General features: G+C 42.8%; 1 protein-coding gene across 6 annotated transcripts in view; it reads right to left on the bottom strand.

The window, feature by feature from the left end:
* The window catches only part of FRMPD4 (FERM and PDZ domain containing 4), a 507,120-nt gene that overhangs the window by 3,327 nt on the left and 479,084 nt on the right, over nt 1-24,709 (bottom strand). For all 6 annotated transcript variants that reach the window (XM_070502473.1, XM_044764388.2, XM_070502476.1 and 3 more), the window contains 8 exons: nt 21,917-22,036; nt 15,868-16,004; nt 12,908-13,034; nt 10,517-10,606; nt 9,771-9,953; nt 7,605-7,743; nt 1,805-2,869; nt 158-1,447 (listed from right to left, as the gene is read on the bottom strand). In XM_070502473.1, the coding sequence (XP_070358574.1) occupies nt 158-1,447; nt 1,805-2,869; nt 7,605-7,743; nt 9,771-9,953; nt 10,517-10,606; nt 12,908-13,034; nt 15,868-16,004; nt 21,917-22,036 (3,151 nt within the window). The remainder of the gene's footprint in view (nt 1-157; nt 1,448-1,804; nt 2,870-7,604; nt 7,744-9,770; nt 9,954-10,516; nt 10,607-12,907; nt 13,035-15,867; nt 16,005-21,916; nt 22,037-24,709) is intronic.

The raw sequence follows: 24,709 nt of genomic DNA, 5'->3' as shown, positions 1-24,709 counted from the left end.
TGAACGATTGATACTTAACCTGGCCACAGTTTTGCAGCCTTTTTAAAAATTCTAACTTTTACTTTAATTCCAGACTTTATATTTTCAGGTTTGTTGTAAGCTTGGTTTACATGCTCCTGGCATGTAATACAAAGTGCTAAATCCATCATTGCTGTACCTGTGGTTTCCTTAATCTTGGGGAGTCGATGACATCCGTCTCTCAAAGTGCCAAACAGGGGTTCAGCATTAATGGCTGTGTGCAGAGCAGGCACTGTCATCCGCGGACACATCCCTTCTGTCTGTGGGTGTAATTCCTTAAAGGTGGCTCCGTGGTTGGGAAGCCCAGTGGCTCTCTCCTCTGAAGAAACATAACTCATGCCTTTCCCCGAAGTCTCAGGAATCAGGTGCTTCCCCATGGAGGGGCAGAGTGGGGACTCCACAGGTGTGGCACAGGTGCTGCTGCTGCTGCCTGTGCCACAGCCTGCATCCACTGAAGAGCCTTGAGAGCTCTGTAGAGAAAAATGGCCCTCGCTTTGTAACGATGACATCCGCTTGGCCAAGTGGTAGTCACAAAGGTGGGCCACACTCTCTTCTGCCTCAGGAAGCTTGGAAGGATGTTCACAGGTAGACGGGTCAACATCCTCTGGGTTATCTAAGTCTTTGGCTGAAGCTACACAGGTGACGTCAGTTAAGAAGTGGTCCTGTTGGCCAAGTCCTGAAACCTCACTGGCTTCTCCATCGGGAGCCCCTTCATCCTTCCCTTCAGCCTCCCTTGTCCCCAGACCGGAAGCTCTTGGAAAGGTTATCCCTGTTGCTGCTTCCAACCCACTCTTTTCAGCCACCCCCCCATCAGTGGCCACATACCATCTTTGACTGTCCTTGCGAAAAGCAGTTCTTTCCAGATTAAAAGTGCTTAGGTGTTGACTGTCCCTTGAAGACACAGTACCAAATTTACCTTTGGTGTCCTCCTCCACCTCAGCTGTTTTGGACCCCTGCTGCTTTTTCCCTGGCATGTTCCCATTAGGGGGTACTTTCCCTTCCCCATCAGCCAGCTTGCTTTTCCTTTTGCTGGTGCAGGAATACGCCACCGACCCCATGTGCAGTTTGCTAAAATAGTCAGTGACTGACTTGGTCTCCATGGTTTCAGGCTCCATCTCCATGTGGTCTGAGTGAAGTATCTGCTTGGAAGGCACAACTTTGGGTGGGACGTCAGTCACCGGACGGGCAGCCAGGGCATGGGAAGACTTCGGAGGCAAGCCCCCAGCAGGAGTTTTGGAGGTGGGGAACTCTGTCTGCTCTTCTGCAAGGGGGTGGTAGCCTTCATGAGTGGCCAAGAACATGCGGGAGAGGTTTTCTGACTGCTTCTGTGCTGTGGCCAGTTCAGAACTCTCAGTCATTTCAGAAGAGTTAGTTTCATTGCCCGAGTCTGACGAAGACTCGGGACTATAAGCCCGCAAGATGGCTACACCTGCATGCCGTAAAAAACAAGAACCGATTAATGGATGCAGAGGCACTAGGAGACATGTAAGAAAATGGGACTCATTATTATTAAAAAAAAATACCAAGTTTTTCCCTTTTCAGTAAGGACTCTGAGTTTATTGCACAGTTGTTCCAGAAATGGGGGAAAAAACGTGCTACATATTTAAAAAAATAACAACAAAGGAAAACACATACACAAAAACCCATGATGGTAGTTTCAGCACATTTATGAAATGGGACATGCGTGAAATGGAGAACACCACATAACAGGACTCCAAGGGCAAATGGCTTGAAAGGATGAAATGATATGGTTATCAGTGAATAAATGTAACAATCGTGAAAGAACCTGAATTGTCACTGGTCTGCTGTTCTTCTGACACGGACAGAGCTTCTAGAGCTTCCAGCGTGGAAACAACGGTGTTATCCAGTCCCTTCTCACACTTCCCCTCGGCGCTGGTGGGCACAGCGTCAATGAGGGACACGGGGATCTCATCATTTTGCAGGCTACTGCCTGGTTCCTTGTCCTCGAGGAAGGAAGCTGCCTGGCTCTGAGAGTCCTCCTCATCTGAACTATCTCTAAAGCCAGGTGGGGGTGCGGCGATAGCCATGTTCAAGGAACGCAACAGAAAGTCATCCTCATTGTCATCCCCTTCCGGAGGGGGCAGGGATGTGAGGTCGATGATGTCATCGCTTGACCCAGAAAGGTTGAGGATGGGTGGTTGGTTCATCTCTCCCACCATGAGGTCCTCCTCACAGCTCACCTCATCCTCGTCCTCTGCGTCATCAGTGTTTTCTGCGTAACAGATGTCGTGCAAGAGGGGCTCCTCTATCCCCTCAGCGGCCTCGAAGTTCTTCACATCACCTATGTTTGCATAAACAGAGTTTGCCACATACTGGATGCTCTCTGTGTCTGGAGTGAGATCCAGGCTCTTCATGTCATTGGCACTGCTGATGTAGAGATTCCTCTGCTTCTCCAGCAGTTCTGGACTCTCATCCAATAGTCTTTCATAACCAAGAGTCGGGGGATTAATACCATCATCCAAGGCGAGATCTCCAAAAATAAAGGACACTTTAGCTCCTCTTGGAGACTCCTGTGCTTTCTTTAGAGTTTCTGGTCCTGAGAGGGTCAACAGGGACCGCTGAGCTAGACTTCTGTAGTCTGCCTCACATGGAGCATCTTCCAGCTGGGTCAGCTGCTGGTTGAGTTCATCTGAATTATAGGTGTTGTCTATATATAAGTGCCGGTGGTCCTTTGGACACAAGGTGCCATCTGTAATCTCAACTGGCTTCTGTTTTGAATCTATGTATGTTATCTGGGCTTCTTGTTCCCCTTCGCCAATAAAGGTGGTCATTTGGGGTATACAGTTCCATTCTGGGCCAAGGAGGTTATGCTTTCCTTTATTTTCAGTTCCTAAAGAGAAAGAATTATGCAAAGAATATTACTGTGCTGTCTGGTTTCTGGAGGGCCTCGTCTCTGTCCTTAATTTAATGGCTTGTAGCATCACTTTTGTAACTACGGTTATTCAGCTTTCTAAATATGGTACTGGTTGACTTAGGCTTCAGGTGTAAGGCTTTCTTGGTTAGGAGAATTGACCTTAACAAAACAGATACTGCATAAAATATAATTGCTATTTGATAAAACATAACACCATTTGAGAGTAGGGAACTCCAGCTTAATTCCATCTGGCCCTTCGTTCTATTATTAAAAGACCTCATTTACATCTATGAATGTGGGTGTACAACATGCCTTTAAAAATCCTTACAGGTGATAGTCCAACAGGCTGTTATTCTGGAAAATAGATCGCCCTTTTCTTTATAAAGCGAGATCTAACATTCCTCACTTTGTAGAGGAAGATGTTGGACTTTTTCTTCATTAAGTTAAGAGAAGGTCAAGGATCCTCATACTCCTACCACATATTTTAGGAAATACTGTAATGATAATGTAAGAATGTAATAATAAGTATGTATAATATATAAATAAAAATATAATGTAATAATAAATATTGTAATGATAGCACAAAAACCTCTATCTTCAGCCATTTTATACCCTTGTGGGTGTTAATATATTCATGTATAAATGTCAGTATGCATGCCTGTATGCACACACACACACACGCACACATATGTATGGTGCATAAGGTAGAGCAGTCACAGGCAATATAATTCTCTCTGCTGTTTCTAAGCACAGTTAATACTTTGACAAATTTCAATTTTTCTTTGTATCATGAGAACTCCTGAAGATTTGTTTGATGCTCCTCATGAATTAGAATTGCAAAACCCTAATTTAAAATATGTTGTTTTCTTTGTTCAAAGGTCTTTCAAAAGGAAATTTTTTTTTTTAAAGATTGGCACCTGAGCTAACATCTGTTGCCAATCTGCTTCTTTTTTTTTTTCTGCTTTTTCTCCCCAAATCCCCCCAGTACATAGTTGTATATTTTAGTTGTGGGTCCTAGTTGTGGCATGTGGGATGCCGCCTCAGCATGGCCTGATGAGCAGTGCTCTGCCAAAGCAGAGTGCGCGAACTTAACTACTTGGCCACGGGGCTGGTCCCTCAAAAGGAAATTTTGATGCGGAGATTTTACTCTGATATTTAACAAAACAGTGCAGCGTGTCATTCTGTCAATGTCGATTTGTAGATTCCAGAGGCAATATTTTGAGGAAATGTTAGGGCCACATATTCTCCCATTTGTCCCCTCAAAGTGCCCCCTGGCCCTAGTTTGGATAACACTGATATCAGGTGTACAAAATACTTGGGGAAAAAAACCAGTTTTACTGAAGAGGTGTTTGCTCCCCACCAATTATACAATGGACTGAGTGCTGAACAATGTTCCAAGTCATTTTACATATATTTTCAAGAATAGCAAGTAAAGATATAATTTTGAAGACATTGAGTTACACACCAGCCATATTTGCATGTTACCTTATAATAAATATACCTGTGGGGGTTCAGCATTATTTTACTAACAACAACAATTTCAATTCTGACTGGCTGCGTGCACATGCACGTCAGGAGTGTGCATCACTGGGGGAGGGAGAGCAGTTGAGCAAAGTCGTGATGGAGCTCTGGGTTTAAACCAGGGCTTGGCGAACTTTTTCTGTAAAGAGAGGGCCAGATAGTAAATATTTTAGGTTTTGAGGGCCAACTGCTCCGTTGAGCAGCTACTCAACTCAGTTGTTGTTAACATAAAAGTAGGCATAGACCATACACAAATAAACGGATGTAGTGGGTTGAATGTCGACCTCCCCCAAAATATGTCCACTCTGTGAATATGACCTTATTTGGAAAAAGAGTCTTTACGCACATAATTAAGTTAAGGATCTCAAGATGAGAGCATCCTGAATTATCCATGTGGGCCCTAAATCCAATGGCAAGAGTCCTCATGAGAGAAAAGGAGAGAGAGATTTGGGTCACCCAGAGAAGAGGGGAAGATGGAAGCAGAGAGATTGGAGTTATGTAGCCACAAGGGATGCTGACAGCCACTAGAAGCGGCAAGAGGCAAGAAAAGATTAGGGAGTAGGGCCCTGCCAGTGCCTAGACCTCTAGCCTCCAAAACTGTGAGACACTAAGTTTCTGTTATGTTAAGCTGCAGGGTTTGTGATAATTTGTTACGGCAGCCCTAGGAAACTAATAGAATGTGCATGACTGGCTTCCAATAAAACTTTGTTTGTAAGAACAAGATTTGATTCATGGGCCATAGTTTGCCAATTCCTGGTTTAGATCAATAAGAAAACTGAATAGGTCAGCAGGCTAAAAGCAAGTTAACAGACACTTATTCAGACTCTTGTAAGGCCCAGAGATGCATAAATATGTGGGTTCAGGGATTTTGAAAGTAATTAAAGGTTAGTTTTCAAGATAGAGAAGAAATGGGGGCTTACTGTTCCTTATCAGAGATGTTGACTAAGGTCTTTGATCACTTTGAGAGAAGAAGAAAATATACACTCAATCTTGGCTTCCTTCCAGAAGGGCGTACTGATTTGGTTTCTAGAATGATTTTCAAGACACAGAAGGATGTGGATTGGGAATTGGGATCTATGCTGTGGCCCAGTGTCCCACAGAATGGGAGGAGAGAATGGACTAGGGATGAACTGGCTGAAACGAACTTCACTCTACATTTCTTGAGTCTCAGGAGATCTTTTGGGAGTTTCTGAAGAGAAGAGAAGAACTTTCAACTCTTAGAGGATGCTAAGCCCTGGGCTGCTGCTCAGTGTGGGTCAACCTGCTGCTTTTTGGAGCATGCCATCTCTCTCCCTCGTCCCCGCTTCTTACACACACTCTCTCTCTCTGAGAGTGGAGAGCGACATTTGCAACACGTGCCCTCACCCTCATTCTCACTGTAGAACTGGGAGAAATTACTGAAAGTTTGAAGTTCCATTCTTTCCCCAAGGTAAGAATAGTTTTTGGAACTAAGTTTTTGTCTCTATAAATCTGATTAAACATTACATTTGTGAGTCACTATAAATTGGACAGAGCCCTTATTCCTGTAACCACTTTTCAAATGGTAGGTTTGGTTTTCTTCATGCACCTGTACAATCTTAACAGTCTACAGGGAAAAGGTTTTATTTTCAAGATAAACTTTAAGATTTGAAAACAAAAAGCCAAAATGTGGTTTTCCAATGTGAAAGGATTGTGTTAAATTGCTGAACTGCACTTCGGAATTTCAAAGGTCAGCGTTACATTGCTCTAAATCCCCTAGCTCAATGACTACGTGTGGTCATAAAAATGTTCACCCCCAAAGCCAGCACACACTCACTACCTCCTCATTGTTCCTTCCCTGTTTCCTTTTTAATCATTTGTGCCTCTCAGGGTCTGTCTGTCTTCCTTTCCTCTCTGTGTTTCTGTCCCTTTCATTCTCGATATTTTCACTCCCGGTTTCTTCCCTGCTGATTATTAATAGAAGTACTGGGCATTGTTTTAGGAGTTGTACATAGATTTTTCTCTAATCTTTACCTTGCAAGCTAGGATTTTAATCCCAACTTTGCCAAATGAAAAATCCCAAACTTAGAGAAATTTTTTAAAAACCTGGACACTTCAAGGTGGGGTTGGATTAAATCTAGTCACAAGTCAAAGTTGCCTTCTGGCATGCCTGGTCCCTCTCTCGCTCTTTCTCTCTGCTTTCCCTTTTTCCTATGACTGCAATTGCCTCCATGTAACCAGCCATCATGATAAAGTGTGCGTGAGTCTGTCTGTGTGTGTGTCTATCTACATATTACAATATACTTATGGAATAATCATTTCTGTTTTCTGCTAAGTTAAAGTGAGAGAATTTTCCTTCCCTTCTTTTCCCTTCCCCCCTCTTCTCTCAGAAACAGTGACAATGGAATTTGTTCTTAAGAATTTCCCTTTCTTTTTAAAGAAACCCTGATTATGTTACCCTGGCTATCCTTTTTGCATGGGTCAGTAGCGCTGGTTTGAACGCTAGTGTCTGTCCATCAGCCACAGCTACAGAGTGTCCACTGAAGATGGAGGAAAATGTTCAAACATGGAAGAAAAAAGTTCTAAAATAAATCAAAACACCCACCCTTAAAGAAACTATCACTTCCACAGTCCCCTGTCCTCGAGTGGGGGCTAGTCATCCTGGCAAATGGCTGAATTGACTTATTCCATGTCTTTACCATCTTGATGGTCCCACTACAGAGCTAAGATGGCTCCTGGGGTCCCTTCTAGAGCCCCAAGTCCTCCTGTTGGTAGGCTCCCAGAATCCTGGAGGTAAGCCTGATGCAGGAGGACGTGTCCAGGTGTCCGGGCCTAGGGCTTAAGGAGAGGCCAGCCCTAAAGCTGGGGGCTCCCAACTCCTCTTGGACATTCTACTTTTAGTTCTCTGCATCCTGACCTCTGTGAGAGTGAGGCAGTAGAAGCCACGCCACAAAGACTGATGCTCACTCCCTTCGCAATAATTACATCACTGCCTTTGAAGCACGCACCCCGGCATTTCCAAGCGACGTGGAAAATGTGATGGAAAAATCAACATTTTCATTAAAAACATTAGACCATATCAGAAGCATTTGAAAGCTTTTGTGTTAAATTTGGACATTAGATTTTTTTATGGGTACAATTTTAACTTTTCAAAAAACATCTTTATTATTGTTGTCAGGTGAGGTGGGGGATGGGGGTGGGTTAGTGCTTCATGAGATCAGGAAGAGAATACCTGTTTCCTGGGTGCCTGCATTTTTCTTGTTGGCCATGTTAAATATCGACCTCCTGGAATCCACAAGCAGCCTGTAGTATCCAGCTGTTAAGCAGGCCAGGTTCATGGCATCTGACGATTCCATTAGGAGTGTGATGGGCTACACAAAAGAGAATGTTTTGGTTAAAGCCATCCCTTCTTAATAACCTCCCTTAGGTGACAACAGCTACATTTGTGCTTATGAAATGTAAACAAAAGAAGCTACTGACCAACCATTTCACTAGAGAAGCACAAACGGGGGGGAAAAGTCAGGCATAACCCAAACAGCCTTACTGCAAAACATTTAGGTGACGACATTTTGAAAGCCTAGATATTTTGAATCTTTTCCAGGTCATATTGGAAGGAAAACAAAATAACATCGGTTTTGTTCCCAAATAGTTAACATTTTAAAAAGTGATAGTTAAGGAGTCTGTTACCAGATGTGAACCCACAATCTGAAAAATGACAGGAAGGTTAAGTTTGGGTTCATGGTGAAAATTAGTGTTGAAGAGAAGTAAAAATCAAGTGGAAATTACTGCTAAGACTGAATGCAAAGTGTCAAAGAGATGCAGGAAAAGGATGCTTCTAAAGGAAATCGTAAATTCACAGGAGGGCAAAACAGAGATGGGAGTCAAGAAAAGGCCTTGCTAAAACTTTCCGGAAACAATCAGGTTCTCATACCATTGGACGTGGATCTGGGCACATGGGGAAGGATGTGTTCAATTGACGCAATTGTTCTCATTGAGGTAGGAAGGGCGGACTGCGTGGTGTGTTCTTGTTGAAAGACAGAGAAAGTGAGAGAGAAGTAAGGGAGCAACAAAAAAAGCGGACAGCCGGAGAGGCACAGAAATAGAGAGATGACAGGCCTGTCGCTTTCACTCCCAGGCGTAGGACACTGGCCAGGATGGATGGCCCTGCTCGTGGGCCCTAACTTGCCATCCAAAGCCCCTGGACTACTTGATGAACTGCCTTTTCCTCCCTTTTCAATGGAAGTCTCCTCTTAACACACCCCAGAGTTCTGTGATATAGGCAGGAAACCATCAATAGGGTCTTGCCCCCCAGTTCTGTTTGGGACAGATTACCCCTGTTATCAGGCTGATGACTGCATCCAATTCACCCTTTCTTCTGCCCCTTTTTCATGATGGGCTGTTGTCCTCAGAATCTTTGGTTATGGACTGGGGGCCAGGCATTCCAAGCCTATCCTTGCACGTTTCATTGCTACGGCCAACATGTCCGAGCTCCACCTTCTCCCTTTCATGGTCATCTCTTCCGGCTGCAGAGCACACTGACAGGTTCTGATTTGCTCTGTAGAAACCTTTTTTCCCACATCCTCACTTACTCTTAATCTACTTCTCCCACATGACGCTAGTGGGAGTGGAAGGGGGGCCTCCTTGCCTGTTCTCGGAGCACCCCCCTGGTTGACACTGTTTTCTTTTTGGACTCCTCTCTCGCTTCAGGTCCAGTGCCTTTTCTCTAAGGAAACATCAGCTACATTAACACCATCCAAATCCAATGACTCATCTATTCCTGGGACAAGAAGGTGGGGACAGGGGACCTGGATTATTTCCTGTCAACTTCTGTTTTGAGAGTAAAGTTTTGCCCTTTGAGGACAGTCTCAGATTGTTGTTTGAAATGGAATGGCCACGATGTTCTTAGGGGCCAGATTTTCTCAGTACGAACTGCTATAGTACAAAAAGACAGACTGACTATAACACTCAGCTTTTCCAAAAGAACAAGCACATACAGACCCAATTTAACAAGAGAACAGGAGTTCTAAACAAAGTTGGGAAAACTCTCCCTGCCTGTCTATACAAGAGTCATGTATTCTAAAAAGTTAGCAGGGAAAACCTCCCCACTCTCTATCTATGGTTCACGTATTCTGGAGCCAGAAGGGACCTTAGAGATTAATTAGCTTGCTTTCTCACGTATAGATGAAGGAATTGAGTCCAGAGAAGTAAGCAACTTGTCCCCAAATCACACAACTATTTAGGGAGGACCTCAGGCCTGAGTTGGGTAGGTTTTTTCTGCACCACACCTCGCCTTTGATGCTCTGCACACACTGAAATTTTGCCTGCTTTGTAAAGCAGCAGCGTTATCAGAAACGAGCTGTTCAAATCAAGGCCACGTGTCAACATCTGAGAGACTTACCGTCACATCTAGCACGTGGAGCTCCACCCTCACCAAGCTTTCCTCTTCAGTAAACATCTCAATCCTGTTGACATGGCTGAAGTCAGCTAAAAGAGCCACCAGATTGGTTTTGGTGTTTATGACGTGGCTTATGCCATACCGGGGCCCAACCAGGAGAGTCACCTCTGAGCGCTTTTCTGCCTGCTGAGAAAGAGACGTTGACAAAATATAAAAATACTAGACCTCTGAAAAGCCACACAAAGTTGAACCTGAGAGTTTGTTTTTATAGGACTACATTTTCTTTAGAAAGTATTTCTGGGTTATATTGTACTAAATCATCCAATTAGAAGAACCAGATATATGACCGCCTCGAGGCGCTGATAAATCATGAATAATGTAGACAGTAAATGTTATCATAGCACAGATATTCAGAATCATGAGAGGCTTTTAGAAATGAGGATTATTTTTCCTTTTTTAATGTGAAAGCAACTTCTGGCCCAATGATTTAAAAGAAGGCCATTGTTAGAATGCATCAATTCTCTGGCTTCTTCACTTTTCTTTTTCTAGGGCATTCTGCAGTGACGTTATCCAGCTTAACATTGCTTTTGATATTTTCAGGCTAGGGTGCAGTCGATTAGAAATGAGGCTGGAAAAGATTCACAGCTGACTTGCTTTTGTCATCAGAAGCAGCTCATTCCAGACAGCCTATGCAGTGACATTTTGCAGGCCTCTGTGGCTTCCAAGAAAAAGCAAGAAAAAGAAATTACCACTAAGGTCGCCTTGAACACACGACCCCCATACAGTCGAAGGTCACTGAGGAACTTGAGATAATGGACCTTGGCTTGCAGTGCAGAAAGCTGAGGAGAGAAAAAGAAACCTCAGGTGTTAACTCCATTGGGTGTGATTCTGTTTCTGCTGGAGACCAGCTGAAAACAAGGGCAAACTAGAAGGATGCTTTTCCTGCTGACAGATGGGGTGTGACAAGGACTCTTCGTGAGGAATGGAAGTCAATTGCTCTCTATTTGGTTTCCTGATAAAGGGCTGCAACGAGATATCAAGATTAAAATCTTTTTATTTGGGAGGAAATGTATGGGGGGCTGATCAGTACAGATATGCTGGGCCAGGGCACTCGACAAGTGAGAACAAGATCAGGAAATACTTCACTGAAACCTCCGCACATGGGGAGACTGCAAGAGGCGAGTGGTGCTTTCCAATTAGGGACAAAGGTGGGTTGCATACGAATTCTCCCAGAGCACAGGAGACTCACCTGTCTGCAGAGTTGGGGCGGGCTGTTTTGAACACACACCTGCAATTTATATAAAGCCTTTTAAACAGGCTCTACGCTCCCTTCTCAAGTTTCTTCCAGTCTCTGCAAGTTTTTAGGGGAAGTGAACTGTCTGACCTCCAGTCATTGTGGAAATGTTTGAACTTAAGTCCCTGTTTTATTGATTCAACTCCAAGAATCTACTGAGTTTCATGATGATTTACAAATGAAATTTTATCCAGATAAAATTTACCTTTATAAAGACTTAAAAATGTAGATTCTCACATCATAAAAAAAGTACTTGATTAAAAAAAAAAGTCCAGGTTTCATACTGAATGTGCCAGGAATGTTTGTTGGGGGCGAAATTTTCCATCAAGGTGTAGACCACCAAGTTGCAATGACTGTAAAATTCTGTTTTCAACTGCAGATGACTTGCCAACTCATTTGTTAACTATACCTAAATGCACTGCCCTTTAGGTAATTATTTTGCACTATTCGTCCATCCTACTGGTTCCAAAAACCCAAAGCACTTTGCAAATTCATTTGAGAGCAAACCACTCACTCTTGGCTAGAAAAAACTGTTTGCTAGGAAAGACCCTTGCTAGAAAAACTGACCTTTATAGGACAGTGATTGATGGACACATCTTGGAGCAGTTATCCAAATCATTACAAAACTAGTGAGCCAGGCTTGAAAAAAGTCATATCAAGTCTATTAAAAGAAATTAGCTTTGGGCAAATCAGGACTGAAATTTTAAAAATCTTGATCCATGACGTCCTGCTGTATTTCTGTGAGCTGAACGCTTACAGAAACTGAGAAGTAAGTCAAGGGTGGCTGATCGTGTGGTGAACTTGATTATACATTTTAAAAGAGCCATGAGGTGAGGAGAGAATAGAAATAAGCATGTCTTAGCCAGTAAAAAGGACTTAAAATCTGATACTAAGACCAAAGAATTACCCAGGTAAACAGTGATTTGTATTGGAGTCACACAAGTTTCTACGGCCAACATCAATTGCAAAGTGTTCTTGGGTTGTTAGACTGCTTCCAATTTTATAGGTCCAGTATTTTAAGGCTCCCTTTTTTCTGGTTCCTGAAACCCTTTATTTTTACTACCTATAAACATAACTCTCTATTCTGACCAACAGTATATTTTAAAATGTCCTTTGTGTTTCTTCTACTTAAAAAAAAAAAGATTTTAACACCAATGATGATGAATGACAATTTTATCTTTCTTCCCAAAGTAAGATTTAATTCAATGGTTGTCAGCTCAGGGTGACTTTGTTCCCCTGGGCACATGTGGCAATGTCTGGAGACATTTTTGTTTGTGACGATTGAGGGGGGTGGGGTGCTACCAGTATCTCGTGGGCAGAGACCAGGGATGCTGCTAAACATCACACAATGCACGGGACAGGCCCCTCCCAGAACAAAGCATGATCTGGTCCCAGATGTCAATATGCTGAGGGAGAGAACCCCCGGTTTAATTGATGTAGCATCCTGTCTGCAGGCACCCTTGCTGACTGCTGTGCATTTAAGCTGGTGTGAGTGATAAGCAAGAGTATGATGGAGATGTGAAATTATCTTGCAATTCTATCCTCTAATTACAAGGTCTCCAGAGCCATGCAAGGTTCTCCTGCATGCACATGTGAACACACATATACTCTCTACATGGAGTCTATAGCTTGCAAGAAATAAGTAGGTTTCCATAAGAATAGTTATTTCTCAATAGTCTTAGAAACATGTTAATCGTTAAAAAAAACACAAAGGTTATACAGTGTTACTGCTTCTGAAAATATGGTGCTAAGTATTTTATTCATGGGCTAATTTTAAACATTTTGAAAAACGCATGCAAGTCTCTCTCTTTAAAATCCATTTTCTATTAAGATGCAAATGTGATACCTTTTTACCCGGTGGTACCAAGTTTTGATTTGCTTTGACAAGGTGTGAAAGTGCTTTCTTTATGTTCTTCTCTTTCATGCTTTGCAGCACAGCAGAGGGAAGAAAAGTCTCTAATCCCCATTCTTTTCTGCAATAAAGAGCATATCTTTATTTCACATTCTTGTGATGATTAGTTCTCTAAGACAAAATGGCGCTCTGATGTTTGCTGGAACAAATGAGCTCTTGGAAAGGCAGGGAATGGAGACAAGTCCCCAATTAGGGCAGCAACTTTTAATTTACACTCAGGAAACATACTATTTGATCATTAATACATATGTTTGCATTTTAAAAGAAACATATTCCTCACCCTCCAGAGAGAATGCGAACAAGACATTGGGGGCCAGTGGAAACGGAGGACACACTTAACTCAACCCACCTCTGATCTTGTAGAATTCATTCACATATCTGAGTGTGTATTTCCAACATCCATTTCTCCCCATCCCTTTGGTTATTTCCACTGTCACTTCTTCTCGTCTGCCCACACCCTTTCTTCTCTTGATGCAACTCCTTCACGCCCTCAAACCATTCTTCTCTCCCATCTCCCTCATCAATGGTTATTTCTCTAGAAACACATAGTTCTCTTTTCTCCCAGCCAGATCACATCGATCTAACTCCCTCCGTCAACATTTCTTGCTAGGGGAGTGGGGAGTGCTGCTAATAAGGAGTCAGGGTGGGGTTCATGAAACTTAAGTATGTCCATACGGACAGGGAGGTGCAAACACCACTCATAGGTGTGGATATACAAGAAAACAAACAAACAAATGGGACTGGGTTAACATATTTCGGCAAGAGCGCACTTCCCCAGCAATGACTACAACCCTACCCTAAGAAGGTACCACATCTGGAATTCAAGGAATTCTATCCTGATTGGTCATGTGCCCAATCAGTGTCTTCTAAATTATGTGAAGACCTTTGAGAAGGTTCTGGTTATTTCTTCTGCTCCAGATCCAAACAAGGGTAAGAAGACAGCCTTCCCCCACTTGACCATTCAAGCTCTTCATCACCAGTTAGTTAGGATAGGGTTTTTCACGATCACTGTTTTCTTCCTCAACTTGTACTTATTATCTTTACCCATCATTTGGCACTCCTTATGAGCTACTGTGTAATTCTACTTGTATCATTATTTTAAATCATTATTTTTCATATCTTTTTGTCTTGCCTTTATAATCAGATCACAGGTTCTTCGATGGTTAAGATTATACTTTATACTTAGTAGTACTTTCTACTGTCCTAGTGTCAATACCATATAAAAGGCTCAATGAACATTTGTTGGGTGAATGAACGAATTAATGAGAACATTATTGTTAACTCTGCAAGATTCTTATTCAAGCTAGTTATCTCTGGAGGTTTTTGACTATACCAAGTTCAACCTGGTAAATGTGGGCAGAGAGTAGGAACAAAAATGCATTTCAATTGTCTGAAAACCATCTCAAGTTGTGCAGGCCACGTTTCCACCGTTTCAAATGGGAGCCAGTTGCATCCGTCTCCAAGAACTTCCGAAAGGGGAGCAGATGCGGGTGTGAATGTATCCACCTGAATGCCAGGCCTCTCTGTGAGCGGAATCTGTCTCAGGCTCCAGTCACTGCATGTGCGGCAAGAGAGAGAGAGACAATACACCTGCAAGAAGGAGTGGGCCCAGCCTGGAAGGCCTGAGGTTCTCAAGCTGCACACAAGTCTTTGTCCTTAGGCACCCACAGGAGAACTGAGAGTTAGGAGAATAGTGGCATTGGAGTCGGCACGTTGGAGTGCTAATCCTCAGGAGCCAGCACAGGCTCACGAACCTGCTGAGAAAAAGCCATTTTGCCCCCTGGTGGGCAAAGCTGGTACTGTGGAATCAGAAGGGCTCTAGAGGCAGCCCATGGGAAGCTTCTCTGGACGGTGGGATTGCCGTTAGGTTGTACATCTCGTGGAGGTGTGGGGGGAGAGGACTCCAAGGCTTTTAGAGTTATGTGAGATGTGGCTTCAGCCCTGCCATGAACTTTGAAACAGGAGTGTTCCTTTCTCTTAGCATTAGAGCTGCCAGGGTTAAGAAAGTGGTGGCTGCTTTAGGCTACTGAATCACCTGCCAATGGGAAGCATACAGACTAGGTGACAGAAGGTTCTCTTTGAAAGGATAACCCTTAAATAGACTCATCAGCTGAAGGCCACACGAACTTTTTTCTAAGAAGAGGGGTCTTCTCCGGCCAGAGAGGTAGTATAGTGATGCCGTAAACGCCGTACTCAGCCAGAGAAGGTATTCACACTTTCCAAACAACATTCAAGTCATGAAGCAAAGTTTGATTGTGTGGCATCCTTTCCCACTCTGTCACCGTCCTCTACTACGAATACCATCCTTGCTGATTGTGACTAAGAACATTACTTTTCATACTGCATTTTGATCATCTAAAGTAATCTGGAGTAATACAGACCGCTTTCTAAACACGATGCTTCAACTGGTCAGACAAACTACAGCGCAGTGCCCAGCCCCGCTGCCTGGGTTCAAATCCTGCCCCCTGCAGTTAACAGCCAGTGTGACTTGGGCAAGTGACCTCATCGTTCTGTGCCTTGATTTGCTCATCTGTAAAAAGGAGCTAAAATTCTACTGATCTCATAGGGATGTGTGAGAATTAAACAGATTAATGTCTGAAAAGCACTGAGACCAAAGCTTGGCTTGGAACCAAGTTCATTTAGGAATTTAAAAATGTATGCTTCATTTTAAATATGACTCTCATTTTAACCACAACTCTCCAACGGTGGATTATGTAAGAAATGGATCTCTTCCACCAAAAGTGAACATGAAACTCATCTATTTTGCCTCTGGTTAACAAACGCTCTGCCACAAACAAGATCCATTTTGGAAATAGAGACACATCAAAAATACACTCGGGCATTAAGGAGGCAGTATCTTTGTCTGTGAAATGGCTCTGGGAGCCAACACTTACTCGATGTATTTGAGGGAGATTTTCTGCGTTTGCTTGGTGGTCACTGTTGCGATGTACATTTGCAGCGCCGCCAGCCGCAGGGCTATGTCGTATTTCAGCTCCGGCCCAAATCGCTCCTGAACGACATCGTTACAACTCTGCGAAGAGACCAACAGAGGGCGCAGCTTGTTAAAGAATGGGCTGCAAGGGGCGGGGCGGGGTGGGGGGAGGGGGGGGGTTTGCCTTAGAGGAACAGGTGACACGCATTTCCCCAGCGTTCCACCCTCACTTCCCAGGCAAGGAGGCTAAATGTGGAAACATTCCCACCACGCTGCTTGGAACGGCATCAGTATTTAACTGCACGCACAAACACAGACCACACAAAACATTTACCATTCATCGACAAGTGAGCTGCTACTTAAATATTTAGCTTTTTGTAAAAATAATTAGGAATTTAGGTATGAAATTTCCAAACACAGGTGCCAAAACTGAACATGTGAAACACTGATAGCTTGATGCGGCTTCTGTAGCTGGGCTGCCGGGGTTGGAATCCTGTTCTTCCACTTCATAAGGGTGTGACAAGCAACTTCCTTAATTGTTTTGTGCCTCAGTTTCCTCTTCTGTGAATTGGGGATAATACTGCTCCCTATCCACAGGGTTTTGGTGAGGATTAAATGAGTTAACCATGTAAAGCCCTTAGAACTCTACCTGGTAAATTTAAGTGCTCATACATGTTAACAACTGTCATCATCAACGTCATTATCTTCCTCTTCATTATCATCCAGAGCAGCTTCAGGGAGGGAGAATTAGCAAGGCGACGGGTATCAGCAGCTCTGGACTTATACCCACCTGCTTTGGAGTCCTGGCTTTGCCGATGGCTACCCATGTACATAACCTTCGACCAGTTTACTTTCACTCTTGCAGCCTCAGTTTACTCATCTGTGAAATGGGGATTTGTTCATCCGTAAAAGGGAGACACCTATCTCATGGGTTTGAGGTGAGCCTCAAGTTGAAGAGTGGCGGAGAGTGTGCTGGGACATGTAAATCCCATATGCCCCCAAGCAAGGGGTTCAGGGGAGAATTTTCACTCATTAGGAGCAAAGCACTGAGCTAGACGTTGATGAGAAGCACAGCATTGCTTACGCATCTTCTGCGTGCGTGTTTACCTACTTTTGTTCTGGGAAATTAGGCTCTTGGGCTAGAAAATATGATATTTAGCCTCTTTTTCCCCTTTATTCTTCATCTTGTCCCAAGAAGCCTTCAAATGGAAAATGGTATCAAGATTTGTTTGCCTCCCTTCCAAGAGGAGCACATTGATGATCACTTCATATATCGCTTCTGCTCAATGGGAACATGCACCTCAGTCTGGTTTCTGCACACAATGTCTACTCTTCGGATACTTAGCCACGCCGTTCTGGCACCCTGCCATGCACACGCCGCACGAGCCGCGTGCACGTCCCAGTTCATCCCTTCACTGCTCAGAGTGAAGTCACAGTCTCTCCCCCTCCATCCTTAATGTGGTCTGGCACCTTTGCTTCTCCTTCAGTGACACCTCTCGGGACTGCACAGCACGCCTTGTTGGAAGTGAGTCTGACTTGAGGCGGGAGATAGGGTGATGTGAGTGAAGGCAGCCTCTGAGAGCAATTCCCGGCTGCCATTTTGTCTTGCTAGTCTTGGGATTCCCAGTTATTTCCAAGAGCCCAGGGTTGTCCATAATGAGGTTGACAGCCTAGACAGGGTTATTTTATAGAGCCTCATGAAAGATGAGGGTGAGGAAGCCACTTGGCACAGTGCCAGTCCATAACAGGCACTTGAAGAATTAGTTTTTTGACAAATCGTTTTGATAAACTGCTTTCTTCTCTGACTGCTATTGTATCACAGATTTGAAACAGGATTTTAGCATAGAATTTAGAGACAAAAGCTCCAGGTTTGATCCTCGGCTCTGTCAACTGCTAATTGAATGACCTTGGACATGGCATTTCATCTCTCGAGTCTCCGTTTTCTTATCTGAAAAATGGGTTAACAACAGCCAACTCTCAAGGTTGTTAGCATAACTGAGGAGGTTTGATAAAATGGAATGTGCTTTATAAAGGTGAGTCATCAGTACAACTGCCCAGAGTTGGGACTGGGACTGTTTCTCCCATGCCTGTCATAGCCAGTATTTAACCAGACTTCCGGGTGAATTTTTTGTCAAGGTCATTAGTCACTTAATTACATTACATAATTAGTTCAGACTGGTCCTGGAGAATTAGTGTGACGTCTGACTTACGTATATACATATTTTTGGTACTAATCATGCTTTTATTACAGGAGAGTACATTACTTAAAGTACAGTTACACAAGCAAATGGTGGTTATTGTGTTGCTAAATAGAGGTCCCGACAGACTCCAAGCCTAAAAAAGTTTATTTATAAAGAACATATTAGATATTAAAAAGGAAATCGATACTGCTAAAGTGTTTGAAAACATTTTGTAGCCTCTTAAGTACTTGCCAATTGGTGTAATGAGCTTTTTCTTAATAGATAGTGGACAGGTAAATTTCAGCATAGCTCATTATAATTATGAATTAGAACAGTCTGGATTATTAAAGTTTACTGGTATTATAGATGGTAAAATCTGTAAAATACCTCATGGTCCATTAATGACCAGGAGATTAATCGATATTATCATTATTGAAACCTCTGTTTTCATCCCTATGGTTCATCTAGTCAATAGCTACTGTCCTCCTTAGGAGTCCACTGAGTTGAATTGATTTTTGTCTTTGTAATGTCATATATGTTGCTTCTGCTTACTCTTTTGTTCTCTAGGCTAATTTTATTGCATCTTTTTAGTACCTTAAAATCAACATGGGCACGCAGCACCATTAGCAGATACACTGACTTATGTTAGACAGATACGTTATTTTAGATGTACCACACATTCTGTGATACAAGGCATTTTGAAGCAGAGGGTCTGAGGCCAAGAAATTCTCATTTCCTATCCTCAGTGGAAGATCTACAAGATGATGGTAGCTTTATTTTGGTCTCTATCACTCACCATCCATGGCTTTCCGCCTCCCCCCCTGACTACTCCCTGAAGGGGTGGCTAATCCACCACTCATGCGACACCCAAGATGGAAAAGCAGGAATGGCGTCAGTCTTCTGCTGGGCCCCGGGCAAGATCCCAGGAGAGGTTTTCCTGTTCTCAGGCCAGTGCCACAGGTATAAACGCTGTGTCTTGTGAATAAGAAAGAGCTCCACACACTGCCTTAGATTTGAGCAAACACACCTTATGCAGAACTGTGCTTAGCAGTACTCCTGGTCTACTTAAGAGGTCTCCCCTCCCCAAGACAAACGCCACCACGCTCTTCTCTTATAAAAATGCAATGAGCTTGTGATGTTTAAAAGAGAAGCAGAGTAAATGGTTTTAAAGCATCATCTTGTTAATGGGGTGAGTATATAATTATAGAGAAGGACAACTGAATGCATCTCACTGTCTACAGCCACACACTGACTGGCACCTGTAACTATTTATTTGCAACTAACAAGCTAAAAATCATAGCACGTGATCTGAGCTGCAGCGGCAAAGCCGTGGGTCAGTGCTCAGCAGGAATACGGGGAAGATGCAGTAACAGATCAGCTGAGAATCAGGCTGTTTGTTTCATGCAGTCACATCTGGGTTGCCTGGCCTTTTGTAGAACAGGGGCATTTGTTGAGGGGGTCCAGGTGACCAAAGTTTAACATTTAAAAAACCCAAGTCATGACAATTTCACTGTTCTGGGTAGAAAATGTGTAAAGTGCACGGCACATTTCTTTACACGACAAACAGGGTATACCGAACAGGACTTGCCTTTTCCTGATGACTCAGGGTTATCCTCAAGAACATTAATCATCCTACTGAGCTGTAAATACCACAGTCTCTTCCAAAGACCACTGATGGGGAATGTTTAACCAGCCTTTCCCTGAGTGCCTCCATCTGCTGGAATGTTCTAGTACATTCTGATTCTTTCTTCTCTGACTTCATTTCTTTTTTTTTTTTTTAAGATTTTATTTTTCCTTTTTCTCCCCAAAGCCCCCCGGTACATAGTTGTGTATTTTTAGTTGTGGGTCCTTCTAGTTGTGGCATGTGGGACGCTGCCTCAGCATGGCTTGAGGAGCCATGCCATGTCTGCTCCCACGATTTGAACTGGTGAAACCCTGGGCCGACAAAGCAGAGCACGAGAACTTAACTACTCTGCCACAGGGCCGGCCCCTGACTTCATTTCTGTTCTCCAGGGCTTATTACCATTTTAATTTATGTCACTATTCCTAACCTCTGCCATTTATCTTGTCTATGTCTCTCTGCCATCTTCTACTTACTTTCTTTTCCCAATCAACTTTTTAAAGATTACAAAAGCTTTAAATATACAAGAAAATACTGAGAATAGTAAAACAAATACCAGTGTACCAACTACCCACAGTTAACAAATATTTCTTTTATTTTCTTTTTGCGGCTTCGTTGCTTTTTATTTCTTATGTAGGGCTCCAGCAATCTTTGCCCTATACAGGTATCCCCAGCCAAAGAGAGCATGTCGGTTGTTTTTCTCGTCTTTTCTTCCTTTTTTGTGGAGGAAGGTTACATTAGGTTTACAACCTCTTCGAGTAGCTTAATGCTGGATGCTTAAGCATGAGGTAAGTGGGTTCTTACTGTTTAATGTGATTATATTAGGCATTTAAGTGAGAAGAATAGGAAGCAGTGATAGAGAAATATAGGAACATCTCCTAAATATCAAATGGGGAAATTCCCTTTGGGACAAACTAGCAAAGATTCTCATTTCTTGAAGCCTTTTTTTTTTTCTGACAATTGTATCCCAGAATCAAAGGATACTGCAAAGAATACTACCTTCTTAAAGTTTTATTGCCTTAAAATCAATAATTCCAGTATAAAGTATATCATGATATTTCAGAACAATCTAAGCACCAAATAAATGAATGAGTTAATAAGTGAATAAAGGAGAAGGGAAACTCTATCTTACAGTAGAATGCCAATAAATGAAGAAGAAATAATGGCATTAGAAAAATCACCATTTTTAACCAGTGCAATAATAGATTCAGGCAAGAATCATCAATAAATACTAAAACTAGTGGGTAGAAGGATAATAAGAGAGTTGCAAAATGACTCTCCACAAATTACTTCTTAATTACAAAAGGAAAAGTGGTAACTTCTGGATGGATACATTTGGAGAATATTGACTTAAGCAAGAGTCAAAGTCAAACTTGCCATTGAGCGGACAAACTGACATCATGGGCCTCCTGATATGACGCACTAAGGAGGACACAAAATCACTCATGTTGGTGTTCTGCCCAAAATGCACACCTTCAATGTAATCATGAGAAAACATCAGAGAAACCCAATTTGAGAGAATTTTACAAGATAACTGATCAGTACTCCTCAAACTTGTCAAGTCCTTGAAAGTCAAAGAAAGTCTGAAGCATGTTCCAGTTTCAAGGAAACTAAAGTGACATGACAACTACTTGCAAAATGGGATCCTGGAGTGGATCTTGTTTTCTAGGGGGAAAAAAATGATATAAAGGACATATTTGTGACAATAGGCAAAATCTGGATATGTACTGTAGATCAGATCATAGAAATGTATCACTGTTAAATTTCTTGATTTTGTTAACTACACAATGATTATATAAGAAAATGTCATTGGTACTAGAAAATACGCACTGAAGTACTAAGTAGTAAATGAGCGTGATTTTGGTAACTGATAATCATAAAGTTAGAAAAAAAATTGTGTGGGGGGAACGGGGGATCATGTGCACGCCAAAGATAAAGTAAATGTGGTAAAATGTTAATAATTGGTGAATCTTGATGAAGGATACCAAAGAGTTCTTTTACTACTCAAAACTTTTTCCTAAGTATGAAATTATTTCAAAATCCAAAGTAAAAATTAAGAAAGCACCATGGAATCATTTTATAATGCATTGAGCTTGGGGTGGGGGACAAAAAGAAATAAAATCCCAAACTTCTTTCAGAAGTTAGGGAAAAACCCCACAGTTAATTTACCCCCCAATGTTAATATAAAACATGCCCAAATTCTCACATACCTGAACATAGAGATACTCGAAAGCAACTGGATCTCTCCTTAAAAGGTCAATTGGATCCTTTGGGACAAAGCTAATTCGGAAAAGACACCTCATCTTATGGGAGCTGGGCCGCTGTGTCACCTAGAAGAGCAGACCAATCACAAGAATCCTTCAGTGCTGACTGAGGAATGGCTGAGGGACACAGAAGCACAGGCAAGTTTGGACACCGAGGAAGGAAATGGCTGAAATTCTTTTAGTATTTGTCATAGATACTCATTCCCTGAAAACTGTACATACCTGTGACTTAGGTCGGGTTCCCCAGAAGCAGACCCTATGATGAGGGACTTACCAAGTTAGTGCTCCCGGGAGAGGCCAGTAAGGGAGTGAGGAAAGCAGGTCAGGTAGGAGAGGAAGCCTAGGAGGGCCCAGTATCCAGCAGGGCATAGCTTCTGCCTGACCTGTGGGGGACTCTGTAGGGTAACTTACACCACAGAGCCGCTGGGACCTGGGCCAAAGAGCACTGAGAACTCATTGATTCCGGGCTGTCCCAGGGGGATGTGAATTTCCAGGTGTGGAATGGGCGCCAGTAGTCTGAGGGCAGGTCTCTGAAGACCTGCAGGTGCTGGCTGTTGTAAGTGATAGCACTCCAAATCTAGGGCGGGGGTGCAAGGGTGGGAGGGTACAGAAGGGGATCCAGAGGGAGAGCACAGAGATTGTTCACTACAGTTTATTACTGCATAATACTGCTGTGGGTTCTTTCTAAACTAGACTCCAGACTGACTGTAACAGTGAAAGCATAACTGGGTCAACCTAGGATGACATCGCATTGGAAAGTGGGAAGGCAGATGTTTTGGCCCATGCACTAAATCTGGAGTCCACAAGTTTCCAAACTACCCCAAACTTCTGATATCATGATATTGTTGAAATTGTTCAAAGGAGCTTAGAATATACCACAGGTTCTTTAGAGTCAAGGACCATGGATCATTTTGATTTGTTTTCCCCTCTTCCAGCAAAGTATGTGCCAACTACTAGGTGTTAATTTTTTAATTCCTTTGGCAACCAAAGGGAATCAATCAACGAATAGTAGGCGCTTAATACACAGCTGAATGCATGGGAAGACACTGGACTCCAAGAAAGAAGGTAAAAGCTCTTCAATTTCCCTTAAAGAGGTCAGCACAATTTCCCTTAAAGAGGAAATGAAAACCACACAGCCTGAGCCAACACAGCTGTTCTACTTGTAGTTTTGTGCACTTGGATGTATTTTTTTATGCACTTGTATGTAGTTTCATGTACCTGTAACTACTTTTACGCAGGGGACAAACCTGGAAAAATAAAAAGGTTCATGAACTACGATTTACAAATTCAAAATAAAAATAGCAATAGCTTTTTGAGTCCTATGGCATGTATGTGTATGTATTTATATACGTATTCTTACAGTTTACATTGCTAACTTTCTTGAGCAGAAGAATTTCAATGGGAAAACACAGCCGACTTTTAAAGGTATACTGGACATCCTGGAATGCCCAAGTAGGAACGCTGAACCAGCTTTCTGGCTGTGGGCAGGATGGCAAACCTGAGTGGACTCATGAGGCCATGGGCTATGGGCTGCCAATCACTGGCTGATGGTAAAGTGAACCAGGAAGAAGGAAACACGGGAACCTAGGAGACCTGTGGTGCTGGTCACGGCTGCCATGTCTCACCGTGACATCACAGAGGATTTTGTTGGAAGATCTGTGCTGATGTTAGAAAGTCAGGTATCATCATATCTCCAGCTCCTTTAATTACTGGTTTGGAATCTATCTTCCCTGAATTTCCTATAAGCGACCTTGGGTCTATTTTTATCATCAGTAGTTTACACTAGTTTTGGGAAATAAATTAATGAAATGCAAAACAGTGCTTTAGACTCATTATAAATGACAGTCTATAAAAATAACAGTCTCTAAAACAAACAAGAAGGGGCTGGCTCCGTGGCCGAGTGGTTAGGTTCACGCGCTCTGCTTCAGCTGCACAGGGTTTCGCTGGTTCGTATCCTGGGCGTGGACATAGGCCTTTCATCAGGCCATGCTGAGGCAGCGTCTGACACAGCAGAGCCAGAAGAACCAACAACTAGAATATATAACTATGTACTGGGGGGCTTTGGGGAGAAGGAAAAAAAAAGAGTTTTTCATATGCATTGATTTCAAAGGCATATAGCTGGTTTGTTTCAAGATACTTCAATCAATCAATTTTCTTTTCTAGAGATAATACTTGAGTTTTAGCACTTTGCTTTTCATTCTGATTAAAAACAAAACAAAGCCTCTTCTAGAAAGATAAGGGTAGAATCATTTTTAGAGCCTTTTTGTTTCCTTGCAACATTTTAAAAGGAATTTAAAAATTGGAAATCAATCTGGAATGGGAAGTTATGGTTAGCCGGCACCAGAAGAGACTTTGCAAGAATCTTTGTCCAGCGAAATCAGCATGAAGCTTTCCCAGAAAGGCTCTGCGGTAGAGAGAAGTTCAGAGGGGAAGTGTAACTAGAAATCTCAATAAATCGTGGGAGGTTTCCTTAGACTCACAGTAACTGGCTGTGCGCCATATCCCCTTGGCATTTACTGATAAAGCTGAAGGCTATTTACTGCAAATACCCGTGACCATCACCAGCACAAGGCGGACCTGCATAGCCAGGGAGCAACTGTTCTTGGGAGTAGCCCGTCACCAATAACGGGCAGCATGTTAGCGGACAAATGCCAGAGCCCCCTCCCCCTTCGGGTGGGAGAGTTCTGAGGTGTGTCCTTCACTGGCTCCCAGTGTTCCCCAGTATGATTGAGCTCTACC

The sequence above is a fragment of the Equus asinus genome, chromosome X (genome assembly GCF_041296235.1).
Source record: "Equus asinus isolate D_3611 breed Donkey chromosome X, EquAss-T2T_v2, whole genome shotgun sequence".
NCBI classification, from domain to species: Eukaryota; Metazoa; Chordata; class Mammalia; order Perissodactyla; family Equidae; genus Equus; species Equus asinus.
The sequence above is the reverse complement of the archived record's forward strand: the minus strand, read 5'-3'. Positions and strand labels throughout refer to the sequence as shown.